The sequence below is a fragment of the Heptranchias perlo genome, chromosome 18 (assembly GCF_035084215.1).
Source record: "Heptranchias perlo isolate sHepPer1 chromosome 18, sHepPer1.hap1, whole genome shotgun sequence".
In the NCBI taxonomy this organism is placed as follows: Eukaryota; Metazoa; Chordata; class Chondrichthyes; order Hexanchiformes; family Hexanchidae; genus Heptranchias; species Heptranchias perlo.
In genome coordinates, this window is record NC_090342.1 from 20,364,050 (window position 1) to 20,382,489 (window position 18,440).

At 39.7% G+C, this 18,440-nt stretch overlaps 1 protein-coding gene and 1 long non-coding RNA gene across 2 annotated transcripts in view; one reads left to right on the forward strand and one right to left on the reverse strand.

Moving 5' to 3' along the window:
* Positions 1-6,637, forward strand: part of LOC137334964 (uncharacterized) — a 34,318-nt gene extending 27,681 nt beyond the window's left edge. The window contains exon 3 of the long non-coding RNA XR_010966282.1: positions 6,339-6,637. This is a non-coding gene — a long non-coding RNA (uncharacterized lncRNA). The remainder of the gene's footprint in view (positions 1-6,338) is intronic.
* An 8,108-nt stretch (positions 6,638-14,745) lies between these two features.
* The window catches only part of wif1 (wnt inhibitory factor 1), a 29,105-nt gene continuing 25,410 nt past the window's right edge, over positions 14,746-18,440 (reverse strand). The window contains exons 9-10 of the mRNA XM_068000057.1: positions 16,873-16,968; positions 14,746-16,379 (exon numbers count right to left, since the gene is read on the reverse strand). Coding sequence (XP_067856158.1) covers positions 16,258-16,379; positions 16,873-16,968 — 218 coding nt within the window. The 3' untranslated portion in view covers positions 14,746-16,257. The remainder of the gene's footprint in view (positions 16,380-16,872; positions 16,969-18,440) is intronic.

An 18,440-nucleotide genomic window follows, 5' to 3' on the forward strand; every position in this document is an offset into this window, starting at 1 on the left:
ATACAAATTGTTAAGCTGCTTTATTTCACAGACAGCAAATGAACATGTTGGCGGGGGGGGATAATAGTGCAAAGCAGGCGATGTCAGATCAGCCAGCATTTGTACACCTCTCCCCATTTTCCTTTCTATTGACTTCAGACTCACAAATCTAGTAAACTTATTCCAGCTGTTAATCCTCTCACAAGTAACATATGCATTCCACAAAATACTGGCTTCTGAGAATTTTGTTCCAGACACATTCTGACATAGATGTACATCCACAATTAATGCATAATTTGAAAAAGCAGTATAAAATCTATTCCAAATTATTTTGCAATTGTTTACACTAAAGCAGACTTCTTCCAACATCTCCTCGTCTACTTCCATCCCTCCCATCAAGAGGAATAAAATTCAAATAGAGTCAGACTATGTTGAAGGCTCATAAGTCAAAAACATACAAGATACTTTGGCATTGTGCTTTGGAGTGGGGGTTACTACCCGATTTGCACTAGAGAGTAAGTGGGCATCACCCCTGCAATTGTTTCCACTTAATAACTGCAGGGTTAATGTTCCTGTGGTTGTTTCATTAGATTGGTTGAAATTACCACCTGTTCCTGATTTCCCACATTTCATTTTGGAGTAGTTTTGGAGCCAATTAGATAGAACACCCCTTTGACTTAAAAAAAGCCAAGCATTTCTCCATGATGGGGGGGCAGTACTTACTTTTATAAAGAAAATCCTCCAATTCAAGCTTCCTACCCTGAGCTGGATGTCTACGGCCAACTTCACTTGATCAGGAAGCCTGAGTTGAAGCAAACAATCCCTTATTCTTGCTAATGGTTAATTTAAATATTTAAATAAGGTGAGGTAGCCAATTGGATACAAAATTGGTGCTGGGTCCGCTGTTATTTGTTATTTATATTAATGATTTGGATGAGAATTTAGGAGGCATGGTTAGTAAGTTTGCAGATGACACCAAGATTGGTGGCATTGTGGACAGTGAAGAAGGTTATCTAGGATTGCAACGGGATCTTGATAAATTGGGCCAGTGGGCCGATGAATGGCAGATGGAGTTTAATTTAGATAAATGTGAGGTGATGCATTTTGGTAGATCAAATCGGGCCAGGACCTACTCCGTTAATGGTAGGGCGTTGGGGAGAGTTATAGAACAAAGAGATCTAGGAGTACAGGTTCATAGCTCCTTGAAAGTGGAGTCACAGGTGGATAGGGTGGTGAAGAAGGCATTCGGCATGCTTGGTTTCATTGGTCAGAACATTGAATGCAGGAGTTGGGATGTCTTGTTGAAGTTGTACAAGACATTAGTTAGGCCACACTTGGAATACTGTGCACAGTTCTGGTCACCCTATTATAGAAAGGATATTATTAAACTAGAAAGAGTGCAGAAAAGATTTACTAGGATGCTACCGGGGCTTGATGGTTTGACTTATAGGGAGAGGTTGGATAGGCTGAGACTTTTCTCCCTGGAGAGTAGGAGGTTTCGGGGTGATCTTATAGAAGTCTATAAAATAATGAGGGGCATAGATAAGGTAGATAGTCAAAATCTTCTCCCAAAGGTAGGGGAGTCTATAACGAGGGGACATAGATTTAAGGTGAGAGGGGAGAGATACAAAAGGGTCCAGAGGGACAATTTTTTCACTCAAAGGGTGGTGAGTGTCTGGAACGAGCTGCCAGAGGCAGTAGTAGAGGCGGGTACAATTTTGTCTTTTAAAAAGCATTTGGACAGTTACATGGGTAAGATGGGTATAGAGGGATATGGGCCAAGTGCAGGCAATTGGGACTAGCTTAGTGGTATAAACTGGGCGACATGGACATGTTGGGCCGAAGGGCCTGTTTCCATGTTGTAAACCTCTATGATTCTATGATTCTAAATAAACCAGATAGCAAGGAATAGCCTGGTTTTTGTCCCATACCTTACAGGATAAATTCTGAGGTTTTGCCTATGTCATGTGCGATATTTCCCAGACCAACCATCCTGGTCTCTCAAAATAAAGGGATGCTTAGCGTTGAGGAATGGAACTCTTTCCAGTTCAGGTACTCTCTATCAGCATCAAGCACTTCAGATCAGGAATAGCACAATTAAGTAATTTATTGGCTGTGAAGTACTTTGGGATATCCTGAGGTTGTGAAAGACGCTATTAAAATGCAAATCCTTTTTTCTTATCTTTCTAACTAGATAAAGTAACTAAAGTTCTGTCTACTCTGCCCCAACAATACAGACTAGCAATTACCTCAGAAGAGCACCTCTTACTGGCCATAAAAGCTGCTGTTTTGTTGTAAAAACTCCATTGGTTCACTGTTCTATGTTAAGCTAGCTGATCTTAGCTAGGAGAGGGAACTTGCCGCCCCTATGCAGCCTGATCTAAATGTGACTCCAGTCCCACACTACATTTTTGACTCTTAATGCCCTCTGTAGTGGCCCACAAACTCAAGAAGTTCCACCATCACCGTCTCTGGGCAATGTTGCCTTGCCAATATTGCCCATATGCTGAATACAAATGTTTTTTTTAATACTGGATATCACTGGGTCACTGGACCCCACTAAGAATCAATACCTTTAGGAAAGGTAGAAAACTGGTGGGAAAATCCTTTTTTAAAAAAAAAACGTCAGACACTTACATATGACTTGATGTACATCAGAAATAAGCAACATATTCATACAGTACTGCTTGGTATTGAGCCAGAGAAAGCAGTAAGGTCCACAGTAAAATCCCTGTTTTATGTTAAACTAGCTGATCTTAGCTAGGCAGCAACAAGAGCACTATAATTGGCCGCACTGTCCCAAGATAGGGAGGCAAAAAAATCAACCAGATTTCCTGATCCTAATTTCTAACAAATGTCACTTGCTGGAAAGTGTTTGTCTATGGACTGATTGTGTGCGAGTGAGGCCAATGGAATTTGGAATCAGAATCCCACCATTTTTTTAAATTTAAAGCCAAGTCTATCTAACAAAGAAATGTTTAATTAAATCATATTTGGATATGTTGAGCAAACTCCTGCTGTTTTTCTTTGAAGCCATGCCTATTCCAAAAATAAAATCTTACTAACATTAATCATGTTCAAGATTAGTTCTTTCAGAATTGTTTCATTAGCTAAATAACAAATACTTTCATACAGAAAAGTGAAGCCCAATTTAGAGCAAAGCCAACAAAAGGTACCATTAATATAACACTCTGAAACATGTCTGTTGATGACCTAATTTTTTTACTTTGCCTTTACCAATCATAATGATATTTGTTGAGGTTGAGTGAATTGCGAACCAGTTACTTTAAACTTTGTTTGTCATCTTAACCATTCAGTCCTGAAATGGCCTCTGTGTTCCTCACACACATACCCACACAGCTAAGATCTTACAACAAAGTTCTTTAATCTCTCATTGTTTGAAGTAGTTCCAGCACCTTCAAACATTCGAGCAATTCAAACTCCCTAAAGTTTAAATGGAAAGAGACTTCAGAGTCAGAAAAAGTTATCATCTTGTAATCAATTATCACAACAAATTACGTTTGCTGAGTAAATAGGCTTGTGCATTCACATTTGGAGATAGTTGTTAGGCAGAAGCACCAGTTTACCTTCCATAGGTAAACAACAATGAGGAGGTAAATTTTAACCCTCAAGAATAGGTGGGTTGAGGGCTGGTGGGAGGTTAAAATAACATCTTTTTGGAGCGGGACCACATCGCGGCTCCCAATTCTGGGTTTAACCCAGGCAGGTTTGGATGCGTGTGGACAGCAGACACCAAGAAGTCCCGCCCCCACTTAAAGCCGGTGGGCCAATTAAAAGGGCAAAAAGCCACATTGAAATACTTGAGGTACATTGAAATTTTGTGTATTGGAAAACTTAAATGAATTTAACCTTATCTGTTCGGGTTTCCCATTGCTTTCCAATTACATCAGGTGAAAGCAGGTGGGAAGGGCCGGATCCACGAGGTGAGTGTCTTTATTGCACTGCTTGTGGGCCCGGAGGAGCAGGAGTGCTTCATCCAGGCCCAACAAGCTCACCTGGCCGACTAGGAAACCCGTGATTGGCTGTCCGTTTCTCCCCCCCACCCCCCACCCCACCCCACTCAAACCCCCTGATGGCGGAACCCTAACTACCTTCGACTCTTTGCCCGACTTCCAGCGACGTCCAATCTCCAATTCCTGGTCCATCCAATCTTCTTCCAAACCCCCCCAATCTTCTCCCCGACCCCCTGATCCTCTCCCCAGCCTCCCGATCCTCTCCCCAGCCTCCCGATCCTCTCCCCAGCCTCCCGATCCTCTCCCCAGCCTCCCGATCCTCTCCCCAGCCTCCCGATCCTCTCCCCAGCCTCCCGATCCCCTCCCCAGCCCATGATCCCTCCCTCCCTCCCTCCCTTCCTCCCTCTCTCCGATCCCCAGCTGCAGTCTGCTGCAGCAGGCCTTCTTTCAATCAGGCTGGCTGCTGGGCACGAAACTCGGAAGTGAAATTGATTGGGGATTGTGACCCGCCCCCTTACCTTCCGGGTTTCGCACCGGAAAACCTTCCCTTCCCCTCCCCCCTGCTCCTTTCCCGGCTTCATGCTAAAATTTACCTCGAAGTGTCCATTTCTGTCACATAAGTCAGAGTTAGAGTAATGTAGCTAAATTAACTTCAGGAGCAATCAAGAACTGCTTTTATGTTTCACCTAACACTGGCTCCTGATGTGCAGTACTTGCACATTTGGTGGCAAAACAAAAGTAAACATGCCATATCTGCTAAGACAGGCAGCCAGAAAGACACGTAAAAATGTCATAATGGATCTGGCAAATTAAATTTGATGTTGCTGCCAGCTGGATGTTGGTAGCTGGCAACGTTAACATAGCAATTGAGCAATACAAAAGCAGGTAATGTTTTCTAAAGCTATTAGCTTTTATTTTCCAATTTCCCTCCTCTCCTGATGGTGTGCGCTCATACTGGGGTATGATAGACTTCCAATAACCTTGCCCAAGCTGCCATTGTTTGAGCCTAGTTCTTAAGTGTTAGTAAGCTATTTGACTATGGGGGAAACATCACAGTTAAGCTCGTTCTATCCTCACCTGTGCACTTTTAAGCAGAGGTCACTGGCTAGTGATCAGGAGTAGGAACTATGGCTGATTTTTGTCCTCTATTTAATGTGGTGTCACTGAAGCCATTTGAGGGCTCTCACTGCTGACCTGACTCAGACTGACAAACTGATTAAACCTAGGACCTTCCTGGACACAGATGGCCCATTCATCAGAGGAGCTGTTTGTAATGTTTTGTTCTAATTTACACAGAACTGGAGTATGATTAATTTCATAATTATTGCATCATGTAGTGTTCAAGTCCCCAAAATACAGATTTTTAAAATAAAAAGTATGCAGGTTATAATACTTAAGGTAATATTTAACTAATGCAAATATATTAGGGTAAACATTGGCTCCATCAAGTCAAAAACTTTGCACACAGCTAGACCAGCATTCAGCGACCACATCTTTCTGATACAGTTTTGTTTCTTTTCCCTAAACCTGACTGGGAAGAATGATGGAAACCACTGGCCCTCTCAAATTCTCTGTAATCTTGCCAAAATGTTTCAAACACTGGCTATCCTCACCTCAATCTTTTTCAGATGGTTTGGACTGTGTAATGAAGAGTTCACAAACTCCAACCCTGACAGGCATATGATTGTGTTTTAACTTTGGGTATGCTAACCCACAGTATTTACTTTCCTCACTTCTAAGGCTAAAGTTAAGCAATTTGGTAATAATATGCTTTTCATCTCCAATGCTATGATAACAAACAGAGTACGCCTGATGATTTCACTGAATGAAGAGAGCACTTGTGTGGGGGAGTTTAATTAAATGGCATGCCTTTTCAGTGTACTGCAAGATTACTATCCACATCCTGATTGTGATTATTTGTCTTCACATTCTTTAATTAACAGAAAGCCAGGTCATGCTTGCAATAGCAGTAAGTTCACAGGCAGTACTGTTTAAGCAAACATTGTAATGAAGCCTGGTGTTATTGGTTCACTTGCTCAAATGCCCTGTTTTTTCATCTTGCCTACAGTTGTCGCGTTTGTCTAATATACGATAGGCTTAGATTACAATTTTTTTTAACCAACTTACAAAAAAATCCTCTTCTAATATAACTGTCAAAGTATAATGTTATTCACATTAAAATCACGGTTTGGAACTTTTTATTTTGAAAGACAGATTAATGGTGTCTTCTGAATTCATGGTCTTGGATCAAGAAAAAGTAAGTCCAATAAGGATATATATGAACTAAAAAAATAATGAAAATTTTTGGCTACTCACAGGTTTTAGATCCTGAGGGTCTCGTTTTGTTCACACTTTTAAGTTATTTTATTTGTTGCCCTTCTTTAGATGTCTTTGCGGCACATATCCTTGGTCAAGGACGCAGCCAGGCAAACCTTTCCCAAGGCTTCTGTCAGTCACTTTTGAAGCAACCGCTAGAAGCTACATGAGACTGACACTGAAAGACTGGTCCTCTGATTTTACCCTTTGGTATTCATTTGGTACCTCACTTGGTGCTGGAATCGAGATTGGGAATTCATCATTGGGATGAATTGCTCTGGTTGCTATGTGTAGTGACATTGTAAATGCACTCAGAAAGAATGGTGTAATTTTTTGCCTTCATCACCTGGGTGGTAATCTGGCCGAGCAGATCGCCCACCTGTTATAGAACCCGTCCAATTTTCATCCCATTCATTTCAATGGAATGAAAATCGCACGGATTCTAAAATAGGCAGGAAATCTGCTCCACAAGATTACCACCCAGGAAGTGAAGTTGAAAATTTACCCCAATGTGTTTGTTGTTGCTACACATAATAACCAGAGCAATTTTTCCCCCAGTGTCAGGAATCACAGACCTGATGACGGATTGTACCAATTAATAGCTGGAGCATCAACAAACTGCAATACCACAACATCCTAAGTATAAAGTAAATGTAAATCAAATAGATTTTTCATAATTATTTGTAAGTGTTATGTGTTTCATCTAATTTTAATTTTGTATAAGTTAGTATAAAGAAGGCTTAAGTTACTGCCACAGAAAAATCAATACAGTTGATGGATTAAAAACTGTATGTTAGCGTGTACTGCATTTGAATTACTAAGAAAATATTGCAACAGTAATACTTCACAAATAATTAAGTGAGCAGTGGATCAAGTTTCCCAGGGGGAGGGTAGGCCAGCAGCATGTGCCAGCTGTTAACGTGTGAGTAAAATCTGATATGGTGTTAAAGTGACAATATTAAAAGTTGGATCAATGAATGTCAAAAGGATCACATCAAGATTTGGATCTATGCGCAGTGGTACAGTCCAGATTGTTCAAAAAAAACGGTAACTCAGCCTCCCTGAGACACATCTTTTGAATACTGGTGACATTTCCCAAACAACCCTTCTAAATACGTGAGAAACCCTTGGTCGTTGATTCATTCTGAAGAATTGACATTTTGCCAGTTGTAAAGTATTTTACTCTCCAGTTGAGTCCGTGCACTGAAAGCAAAGTAAAAAGCTTAAGAACTGCCTGGATAATACTGCTTGAAGAATTTAAAGAGTAAGTGCATCAGAAAATACAAAAGCTGAGGAGCAACCTCATGAATAGTGTTAACGCACATGGTTTTACATCTTTTTTGTTCTGATGTTGGATCATGTGCCTCTGCAAGTAATAGCAAATCAAAATGATCAAATTGCAATATTTCTAATCTTCAATTTCCATTTATTTGTTGCCGATATTCCCAGCTGCTTTGCCATACTAGCTAGGCTTTGTGTCCCTTTTCTTTATTTTATTGATATTGATTGCAGTCTATGAATATATGACATTAATTCATTCTCGGTGTTTATTACAGTTGGCAATAAGAATCTTGACTACTTGTATGGCAGAGTCTCAATGCAAGCTGCCAAAAAATAGTGGAACAAAGGCTTCATCTCCCACTCAGCTGAATTCCTAACCTCAGCCATTGCTGCAGGGAGTTGTCAAGCAGAGGCCAGGTAGCACCCCATAAATGGGTGGGGGGAAGAGAAGGGATGGAAAGTTAAATGGGAAATGTTTGCTCGACTGGTTTTACAGGTTTCCTGGCACCTAACTAAGAATGGGATGTGATTGTCCTGCAAACAGGCCGCATGACCTACCCATTAAACTGCAGGAAGTGAGTTGCCTGGGGAAGAAAAAAATACTGGGGGAAATAAATAAGGCACATAAAATAATAAAGTATTTAATAAATGATTGACTTTACTGCTAGTGATACGAATAAATGAGATTTAAAGTTTAGGTGAACATCTACGGGTCATGGATTTAACTCTTTAAGGTTTCCAGCTGTACCTCATTAAAACCATGCGATGTACCAGATGTTTTGTTAAGAATCTGCACTTTTGTTGCAAGGTGTACTTCATGCATTTTTCTTTTGATGCTTTGTAATTATTTGCACAATACAAATGGTCTGGTTATAAAATAAAACTGAACCAAAGGATTGGGACATGCAAAATTGATCAATCCATGAAATTGCATACATTTTATATACCTGTATTTTTCCACACCGTTCACCTGAGGAAGGAGGAAGCCTCCAAAAGCTTGTGGAATTTAAAATAAATTTGTTGGACTATAACTTGGTGTTGTAAAATTGTTTACAATTATATACCTGTAGAGAGATAAATAAACTAACTGATCTCCTGAGCATTGCTCAAAGGAGAAAAAGAAAAAAATATATCTCTTTATCTTCTCTTTGTTGTATCATTGTTGCCTGTTTGTCTCATTTTATCTGCTTCCTCTTTTGTTTCTGAATATCTTTTGTTGTCTTTTAATGATTTCATGGAGAATTATTGAATTAGTTTTGTGTTTGTTCTGTTATTAATTGTTTTTACTACACGTTTGGCTGGATCAGGAATCAAGATGGCTGCTGGAACCATTTAATAAAATAAATTGAGTGATGTGATTCGATACTTTTCTATGGGATCTTTGCTGATTTTTATTTCATTAATTAATTATAGGTTAAAGTGCTTATTTGAGCCAATCAGAAAAGTATGACGCTTGATTTTTTTCTTAGTGCTATGGATAGATTTAATGTGCAACCTTGCACATTTGATGCGATCCTGCATATAAATATTTGATGCCTGATATGCAAAACTTTCAATTATACTAGAAGACCTCCCATGGTTTTGCTCATGGCGAGTCAAGGGCAGAGATGCTGGGGTGTGATAGTGAGAGAGGGCTGCATATGCCCAGTGAAAGAAATTTGTAAGAAGATCAGCTCAGAGACAATTGGCATGAAATTCAATTTTGGCAGGGACGCAATTATACACCCCGCTCGATTTACCTCTACATTGCATTTTGCAACCCCACTAAAGTTGAATTTCACCTCCAGTGATACAAGTGATTTGATTAGTTGCTGGAAAATAATTAAGTGCGACAGTATGTAAATAAATCTCTTTATAGGAACAATTGTTGTTTTCAAGTTCCCAGTATACATAGACCGCATTACAAAATATAAAGATGCCAAATAAAAATTGGTAAAAGATGTAAAACTGGCTGCCAATTTACTATCACCCGTTTTACACTATCACACAAAGTCACAATCTACCCCTGTGATGATTCATTAGATTCAGAAGAGAAAATTATTTAACTATTTTCCAGGACCAAAATGAAGAGGAGATGGTGACTGACAAGAATAGCAGTCATTCACAGAAAAAATGCCCAGCACAGCCCAACCCTATAATTCAAGCTCCACCCAAATACTTCAAATAGAGCTTCAACTCTTTCACCTGGGATTTATAGCACTGTACAATCAATTTGAGTAAGAATAAGCATCTTATGCAGCCTTGTCTAATTTTTTTAATGAGTTTCTTATAATATTTTTACTTATAAATTTTCAGTTGTGGAAAATTCAAGATGGCAGCACAAATCAGCTTCATAACATTTTTGATGTGCCATGTTTCATTCTGCTTCTTATTGGTATCTATTGCCAACTGCCCATTTTTGATTCTTTATTATCAAACTTGATGATTGATGCATCTTATTCTTGTTTGCAACTTGCTGATTGGTGTGATATATTCAGTTGCAATGTGCTGCAATTTTTTAAATATGAAATTAGAGCTAATCAGTTGCAAGTAATTTGCATATAAGGTGATGAAAGCACACACAAACCATACATATAAATAAATACTATAGGTAGATAGAGAAGATCTGAGAGTTGAGATGCTTCCCAAACTTTACATGGGACTCTTGGAAGATTGTTTATATAATACTGTATTTCATTTTGCTATATACAAAAAAGGTAGAGTCCTAATTGTATTAGGTTTGCTAGAGATGTTAAAGGCTGTGTTCTTTGAGATTTTTTATTCATTCTCAGGACGTGGGCATCGCTGGCGAGGTCGGCATTTATTTCCAATCTCCAGTTGCCCTTGAGAAGGTGACGATGAGCCGCCTTCTTGGAACTCCTGCAGTCCGTGTGGTGAAGGTTCTCCCACAATGCTGTTAGGTAGGGAGTGCCAGGATTTTGACCAAGCGACGATGAAGGAACAGCAATATATTTCCAAGTCAGGATGGTGTGCGACTTGGAGGGGAACCTGGAAGACGTTCCCATGCACCTGCTGCCTTTGTCCTTCTAGGTGATGGAGGTCACGGGTTTGGGAGGTGCTGCCGAGGAAGACTTGGTAAGTTGTTGCAGTGCATCCTGTAGATAGTACACACTGCAGCCACAGTATGCCGGTGGAGAGGACGGATGTTTAGGCTAGTGGATGACGTGTTGATCAAATGGGCTGCTTTGTCCTGGGTTGGTCGAGCTTCGAGTGTTGTTGCAGCTGCATCCAAATGGAGAGTATTTCATCACACTTGACTTAGGATTATACGTATAGGAACAGGAGTAGGCCACTCCAGCCTGTTTTGCCATTCAATTAGATCATGGCTGATCTGTATCACTACTCCATTCACCAACCTTTGCTCCATATCCTTTGAAAACCTTAACTAACACAAATCTACAGATCTCCGATAGCATTGCTCATCCCCTGATCTTGTCTCACTCTCATTCCGTCATCTTGTTCTGTCTGTCTCTCTGCACCACCCAAATCCTCTCTTTTTCTCTTATCTCATATGTGTCTCTTCCAAGATACCTGTGTCTCCATGTGATCTTGCTCACTCTCCCTCCTTTTCCCATCCTAGATCTTTCTGTGCGCGTGTCTCTCTCATATTTATGTCTTTGTCCACTGCTTTTTCTCCTGCTGGATCTCTATCTCTTTCTTCCATTAGTATTCTGTCTGTAAACTGATTTATTTCCTGCTGATTGCTTCCTTACTGTATATTTCTTGATTCTACACCTGCGCTGAGATCACTCATTCCCTATCTGCTCCACCTATCTCTCTTCTGAACTCTGTCTCTCTGTGCCCCAATGTATCGTTGTTGCCAAATATCCCCCCCAGTGTCTTATTACCATCATCACTTGATTGCTTTCCCTCTATATCTCTTTCTCCAGAACTGTTCTCCCCAAGTCTCCCTCTCCCCCACTTCCCTGATATTTTTCTCTGTGCCCAGTGAGCACTAAAAATTAATTGTCAGGTCCCAGCTTAGTTGACCTCTACGAGTAACAAATTTATAGTGGCAGAGGCAGGAAGAGGAGCAGGGTCAGGTGAGGGCTGAGTGGTAAACCTGCAAAGAAAGGTACGGTCAGCTTGGGCCAGCTCAGCTGGGAAACAGAGAGAAAAAATGTTACAATGGCACTTACAATTGGGAGGCCTGCATTGCAAAGGAAGTAATTGTAAGTATCTAGGCATTTAAGTAAAGTACCTAGGGATTAACCCAGTCATAAGAAAATCAGCACACCAAATGTGGTCAAATCATGACGCAGGAAATAAATGTGACAAACAGAAAGTGTAGACACAATGGGGTCTAAATTGGGCCACATAGACCCCATTGTGTAGGCACTACGCGGACTCCTAAGGACCCAAAATGGCATCTACACGCACTTCTGGCGTGATGTGCGCAAGACGATATATTGGTAAAGCCGTTTGCGCATGAGCATTTAACGAACGCCAATAGCATGTAAAGTAGGGAGATTATGCGGTAGATCAGTGTGCATCACTGATTTAAAGGGACGGATGCGATTTTGGAACTCCACGCTGCAGCCAACGCACTGTCTTAACCTCCTCAGCTCAACAGGTCTTAAATGGCATAGAGGACCCCCCACCAGCATTATTCAAAGGGATCATGCAGGAGTTACAGGTTAGTTGCTGTATTATTGCTTCTGGCTGCTGATGCATTTGTACCTGTTTTTGGAAGTCTCCAAACACTTGAATACTAGGACGAGGGGATATAACCTAAAAATTAGAGTCAGGACATTCAGGAGTGAAGTTACACATATAGGTGGTAGAAGTTTGGAACACTCTTCCGCAAACGGCAGTTGATGCTAACTCAATTGTTGATTTTAAATCTGAGATTGATAGATTTTTGTTAACCAAAGATATTAAAGGATATGTGCCTAAGGCGGGTACATGCGGTTTGGTCACAGATCAGCCAAGATCTCATTGAATGGCGGAACAGGCTTGAAGGGCTAAATGGCCTACCTATGTTCTTATGTTCCTATAATAAAGTTTCAATACTCAACAGGGAGTGGGCTGGCTAGCTGACAGGCAGCAGCAAGGGCACTGGTGGAATGGCAGGGGTGGGACAGGAATGCTGTCATCCTGAGAGAGGACGGCAGGTTCATGTTCCATGGAGCCACTGCCACTTGCTGCCTCCTGTGATGCGCCACCTTCTCCTGCAAGAAAGCAGGAAGTGTGTCAGTGAGTGTCCTGCAAGATGTTTGGGTGATGTGGCAATCATGGTTGAATAGCTGCCAGTGTGTGATGTATGAGTTGTGGGTGTGCAGCTTGCAACAGTGGTAACGTGTGAGGGTGAGATGAAGTGTTTGTTGGTAGGTTGATGATGGGGTGGGGGGGGAGGGTTTAGTACTGAGCAACCTTTATTCAATGTTTTGAAGGAACTCAATAGTTTGTAAACATAAGGACGGGACCTGCATCTGTGTTTTAAGTGTGTGATTTCTAATCTCCATTCATACCTGTATCTTATATTTTGAAAATATAAGAGTCCCGCAAACTTTGAACAAGTTGTTGCTCATTAAAAATTCCAGAATTCTCATCATCACTGTGTGTCACTATATTGCAGCACAAATTCACTTCACCATTGACTTCCACCACTTGCTGCAGCCACAGTGCACCTTCCACTTAAGAGCTGCAGGCTGCGGTGCTAGCCACTCGCAATATCTGGGCTCCCTACTGGTGAGCAGACACTCAACAGTGCAGGTAGGCCTGGCTGCATGCAGCAAACTTAGAAATCACCAGGCAGCACGAATGTTACATGCTGCCTGCATCTCAATGACTGGTCACAGGTTAATCGCGCACCACATTAACCAATTTAACCCCCAATTTTTTAAATGTATATTTGTGCATATATGTATATATAGACAAGCATATTAGAAATTATGCATGTGGCGCACACTTCCTGTATTGTAAAATACCATGTAAACATTTCTATTGAGAATTCCAGTGTTAAAATGTCAACACTTACATCCAACTATTACCTGTAATGCCATTAGGTGGCACTCTAATCAGCATTCCAATGTTCAATTACAATGCCAACCTTTAATGATTTTCACGTTACCAGTTAGTGCTGAATTGTCCTTCCTCCACAAATCACTCAAAATGCTTTCTGAAAAATTCATCCATTTTACCCTCAGTTATTGAAATTTATAATGTCCAAAGATAGTTTTGAGCAAAATTTAAAATATCTAATAATATATTTAATAATTTATTGAATTATTTTGTGTGTTTGAAAGCCTTCACTAAAGTTTTTATTTGAAAGCTTCAGCCTCTCCCAAAAGCCTGGGCTTGGACTTGATATTTTTGCTTAGAAGTGTGACTCTGTAAGCTGAAGGCTGATTGTGGAGTCTCAGCACATGCCATGTACTTAATTTCCAAGGATGCATCAGTAGCATTTAGTCAGCTGTAATTGTGGAATGTTTTTCTTCCGCTTCTAGTAGTTTCTGTTCAGTTGTTTTTCAAAATTATTTTAAGAAAAGCTGGCAGACAAATTTCAAAATTTCTATGCAGGTAAAGTTTCTGTTCAGCTTTTTTTTTAAAAAAAGGGAGAATGTGTGTGTGAGAGAGACTTTACTGATTACAAATGTGTGGTAGCCTTTATTTTGCGTTCTATAAAGGTGCAAAGCACATTAAGCTAAGAGAAAGAGAAAGACACAGAAGGGGATATTTTCCTCTTTGCTGCACCTGGTGAACACTCAGTTCCCAGACACAGTGAAGCGGAAGTGATGGCAAAGTATTCATTGCACAGGTCTGCACTCCCATAACTCTGCCTCAATTTCCCCAAAGTGAAGTAATTGTGCCTGTGCTCGCAGTAGTCACAGGCCCAGCGTTAGGATTCTAATGAGGTGGGAGAGGACATTCCCAGCCTCCTGCCTTCCTTTCCTCAATGTGTATCTGTGCAGTTCCCAAACAGTTAGGTACTTCAAAAAAACTGGCACTGAAACAAGATCACTCGTCAGCAGTGTTAAAATAATCTATGCAGTTAAATGGGGGAAAAATTCTACAACATTGATTTGCACTTTCTTAGTGCAGTTTTTCTTCATACACAGACATATAAAACAACCTCTTGTATTGTTACAGCTATTCCATTTTCAGTAACTGTCAAATCTGAATTCACAGCATTTTTGCATAGATTGCAATACAGGCTCAGCAATGTTCAAACATTGAATGATATAACTGGTAATGCTTTGTTGTAGGGTTTATTTTGTTCAGTAAGAGCACAGAGACCAGGAAGTACTGCAATGTGAAGGGTATTGCAACATGCATACTTGAACTTCCAAGGATGGCTAGGCACTCACAGGATTAATGACTATGAATTGAAAGTGTTTTACAAATAATTGCCAACATACAGTATATTTAAAAAATAGTCACTTTACAGTATATACTATCTGCTTACAATTATCATTTTCAGTGATATGTAGGAATATTTAAGAACCTCTGTGATTGCAAGGTAAAACAGGTTGCATATTTCACTTAGGTGCAGATCTTTGTCAATGGTGCAAGATAGTAGCTGAATGTTCCTGTACATTGAAGATAGATATACGGCAGGCAATTATATAGCAAGGAAACAAGATAAGATGTTATAGCCATATGAATACATTCATATAATCTGCATTATGTTACTTAATATTTATGCTGTGCCCATATTATAAATCACAATTCTGAGTTATGAAGCCTTTATTTTGTTCATATTATACAGATGCACACAGCAGTTTCTTAATTTGCCTTGTAAATTAAACACATTAAAAAGTTATGTCTTATTATAGTATTTTGAAAAAGAAAAAATCACACATAAAATGAAATATGTGAAGGAAACATTTCAATTAGTTTGAACTGCTAATATTGTTACTCTGAGTATTAGAAAAAATTACACTTATACCAACATAAGTTTTCCAACTCATCTAAAAAGCCATTTTGTGGCTGTGTTTTGTAGCTATTTGGACCAAAATCTCTACTTTGTTGTCATGAAACAGCTTTATTTAAGAGGTTTCAGTGATATATTACAGTCTATCTTCACTTACAAAGAATTCCATAGACATGTATTTGCATGAATTCATGTCAGAAAGCAAAAAGCCTAGACTGCAGGTTATGTTGTTTGCATTGAAGCCTATTACAGACTGCAGAATAGATTACAAAAACAGGTCTGCTTTCTATTGGAAGGCTTGCAGCTAAGACCTGGCTAATATTACTCTACAATTGGCTTTAAGTGGCCTTTTTACTTGATCTCTAGGCAATATCAATGCTGACGTAAATCAAAGATATTCTGAATATTTAATTTGTTCAATATGTATTTTTGTGTACACATGTGTATATACATATTTAAAATATATAAACTGGCACCCCCTGTTGGCTGATGTGCCAACTACCTTGGCTTCAAAAAGTAGTAGATGCTGTGTATAAATAATTCTTCTTTGATGCTTATTGTTGCATGGAACATAACTATTGTCAAAGTTTATTAATTTAAATTCATGATAAGTGTAAATATTAGAATAGTTGGGATAAAAATGTAAAAGATAGATTGAATATTCTCATGTAGTTAGAGAGGTCCTTGCTGCAATGTAAGTGTCGTTTTGAAGATAATATGGCAAAACAGAGGAGTGGTTTTTCCATTACAGACTTTTTTTTAGCTTAGTACTCAGTGGGGTTAGTGGAGTGGTAAACTGTATATACAGTAAAAGGTTTCAGATGTTTTCCTTTACCAAATGTAATTAGATTCGGGTGGTATGTGACTCTCAACATTCTCCTTAGGTAAAGGCGTATGCTGTCTGTGCTTGAAGCCTGCTGACCTCAGGGTGTTCATTAGGCTGGCTCCATATCCTTAAAAAAAATCAACAGAAAGAGAGCTAAAAACAACCAATTGATACATCTCCAGCATCTGCGCAATTCATGTGATTTTGGAAGAGTTTCAATGCAGACCTGGTGAAAGAATACTCTTACTGTAAACAGCAGGAATATGTCAACAAAGCTATGTTGCACCGATAGAATTTCAAAGATATGTTCTGCATTCAATTTACAGTCTCAATTAGCTACAGCAACTAGCTACGCTTTCCATATAATGATTACTTGATGTTCTACTGAAGTTTGGTTTGCAAGGGAAACCAAATCCAGCATTAAAATTACTCTGGAGGTGATTTATTGGTTTAATACGTCTCTATTAAATGCAGACAAAGAACCGCAGTAATTAGTTGAAAGGTATCAAATTACCAGGCCTTTAATACATTCTTAGGATCAAATACATTGTCAAGATTATTTGGCAAAAAAGGCTGTGAAATAGGTCAGGGTTGCTGCATACCCTTCTGTTCCCACTTACTCTTGTTACAGTGTCTTCCATGCCAGCCTTCCCTGCATTCACATTTGTTGGGCTCAATACAGGATCCATGTGGTCCACAGTCAGGTTCACAAACAGCTGCAAAAGAGCAAGGAATGAAAGTTTAATTTTTCTCAATTTTCTTTCAGGGTTTAAGGCTTTCTCCATCACTACGAAGTATATTGGGCCTGTAAAAATTGCAGTTAATATGGGTATAAACCTTTGGTTTGCCAAATGGATATGACAATTTCTTAATTAAAAAAATACCCATTCATCTTCACTTATCTCTTTTATGCCAAATTTGCTTTTAGGCTGATGCTAAAATGACAATATTGTTACATCACTTAAAACTAACGTACTTTATTTTTTCAAAGAAATCAGTGGCACTTGTCCTCAATGACCATTTGGGCTGAGTGCTTTCTGCACATTGAGTCATTAATTCTTATCTATTTAATTAGTTTGGTTAATTTTCTCTCCTCTCCACCTCCCCTCTTGAAGAGGTTGATTTCCACAAGTGCCCTCCAGTACCTCACTCATGTGGCCATATTGCATGTGTGAACCTTGACTGCGAGTATTAACAGGCTATTTTCCCCATTTATTTAATTCTTCTTATCCTAAACATGCTGAATTTAAGTTTGCAGTGCCCATGCATATAAAGAATATTTCACGCACAAGACAGTATTTGTACCAATATAGATTAGCACTGTTGCAACAAATAAACAATTTTATATCTTTCTTGCCTCCCCTTCCAAGTTTTCTCCCCTCCTTTCCTGATGCACTGACTCATCTTGGGATATTGTTTCATTTTTACAGGAAATGTTCAGTACCCTTCCCAAGGTCATTTTTCACATGTGCATCCGCTATCAGCAGGTTATCATGGAAGCATCACTGCCAAGCACATTCCAATGTCTGTACATATGCACTCAATCAATAGCATCACTGGATATCAGAAGCAGGTACATGGGATCACTTTCCTCACCTCCTCCCTAGCCAGGGGTAGCTGACTCAGCACAGACCCTGGGAATTTCAAAGGAATGAAAACCAAGGGGGTTTCATAACAGATGGATGATCCGCTTCGCCGGATTACCTCCCAGGCATCGAAGATGAAAATCTAAAAACCTGTGGCCTTATTGTTCTGTACAGCTCAGCACCATGCATTTATTCACTGAACTGTCTAAGGAGCCAAAGTGGGTGAAATTGGTCTTCACCGAAAGCGCAAAATGGGCAATAGCGAATCGGCAGCCCATTTCACACCAGGCCGGATTTTCCTTTACGTTGACTGTAATTCTGCTGATTCGCTATTGCCCATTTTGTGCTGTCGACGAAGACCAATTTCACCCTCAAAGAGTCTTGGAAGAACAATACATGTAACAATTAAATTCTATTTGAAATCAGTGTTCAGTTCCCCTCTGAAGTGAAAGGAGCACTGATCTCAATCTCCAGCACCACCATGCAGTTTTCAGACACCACAGCACTCCAGAAATATCATCCTAATAGGCAGCACAACTATTGGAGAATTAAAAGATAAAATGATCACCGAGGCAAATTTAAATTGAGTTTTGACTTTAAAA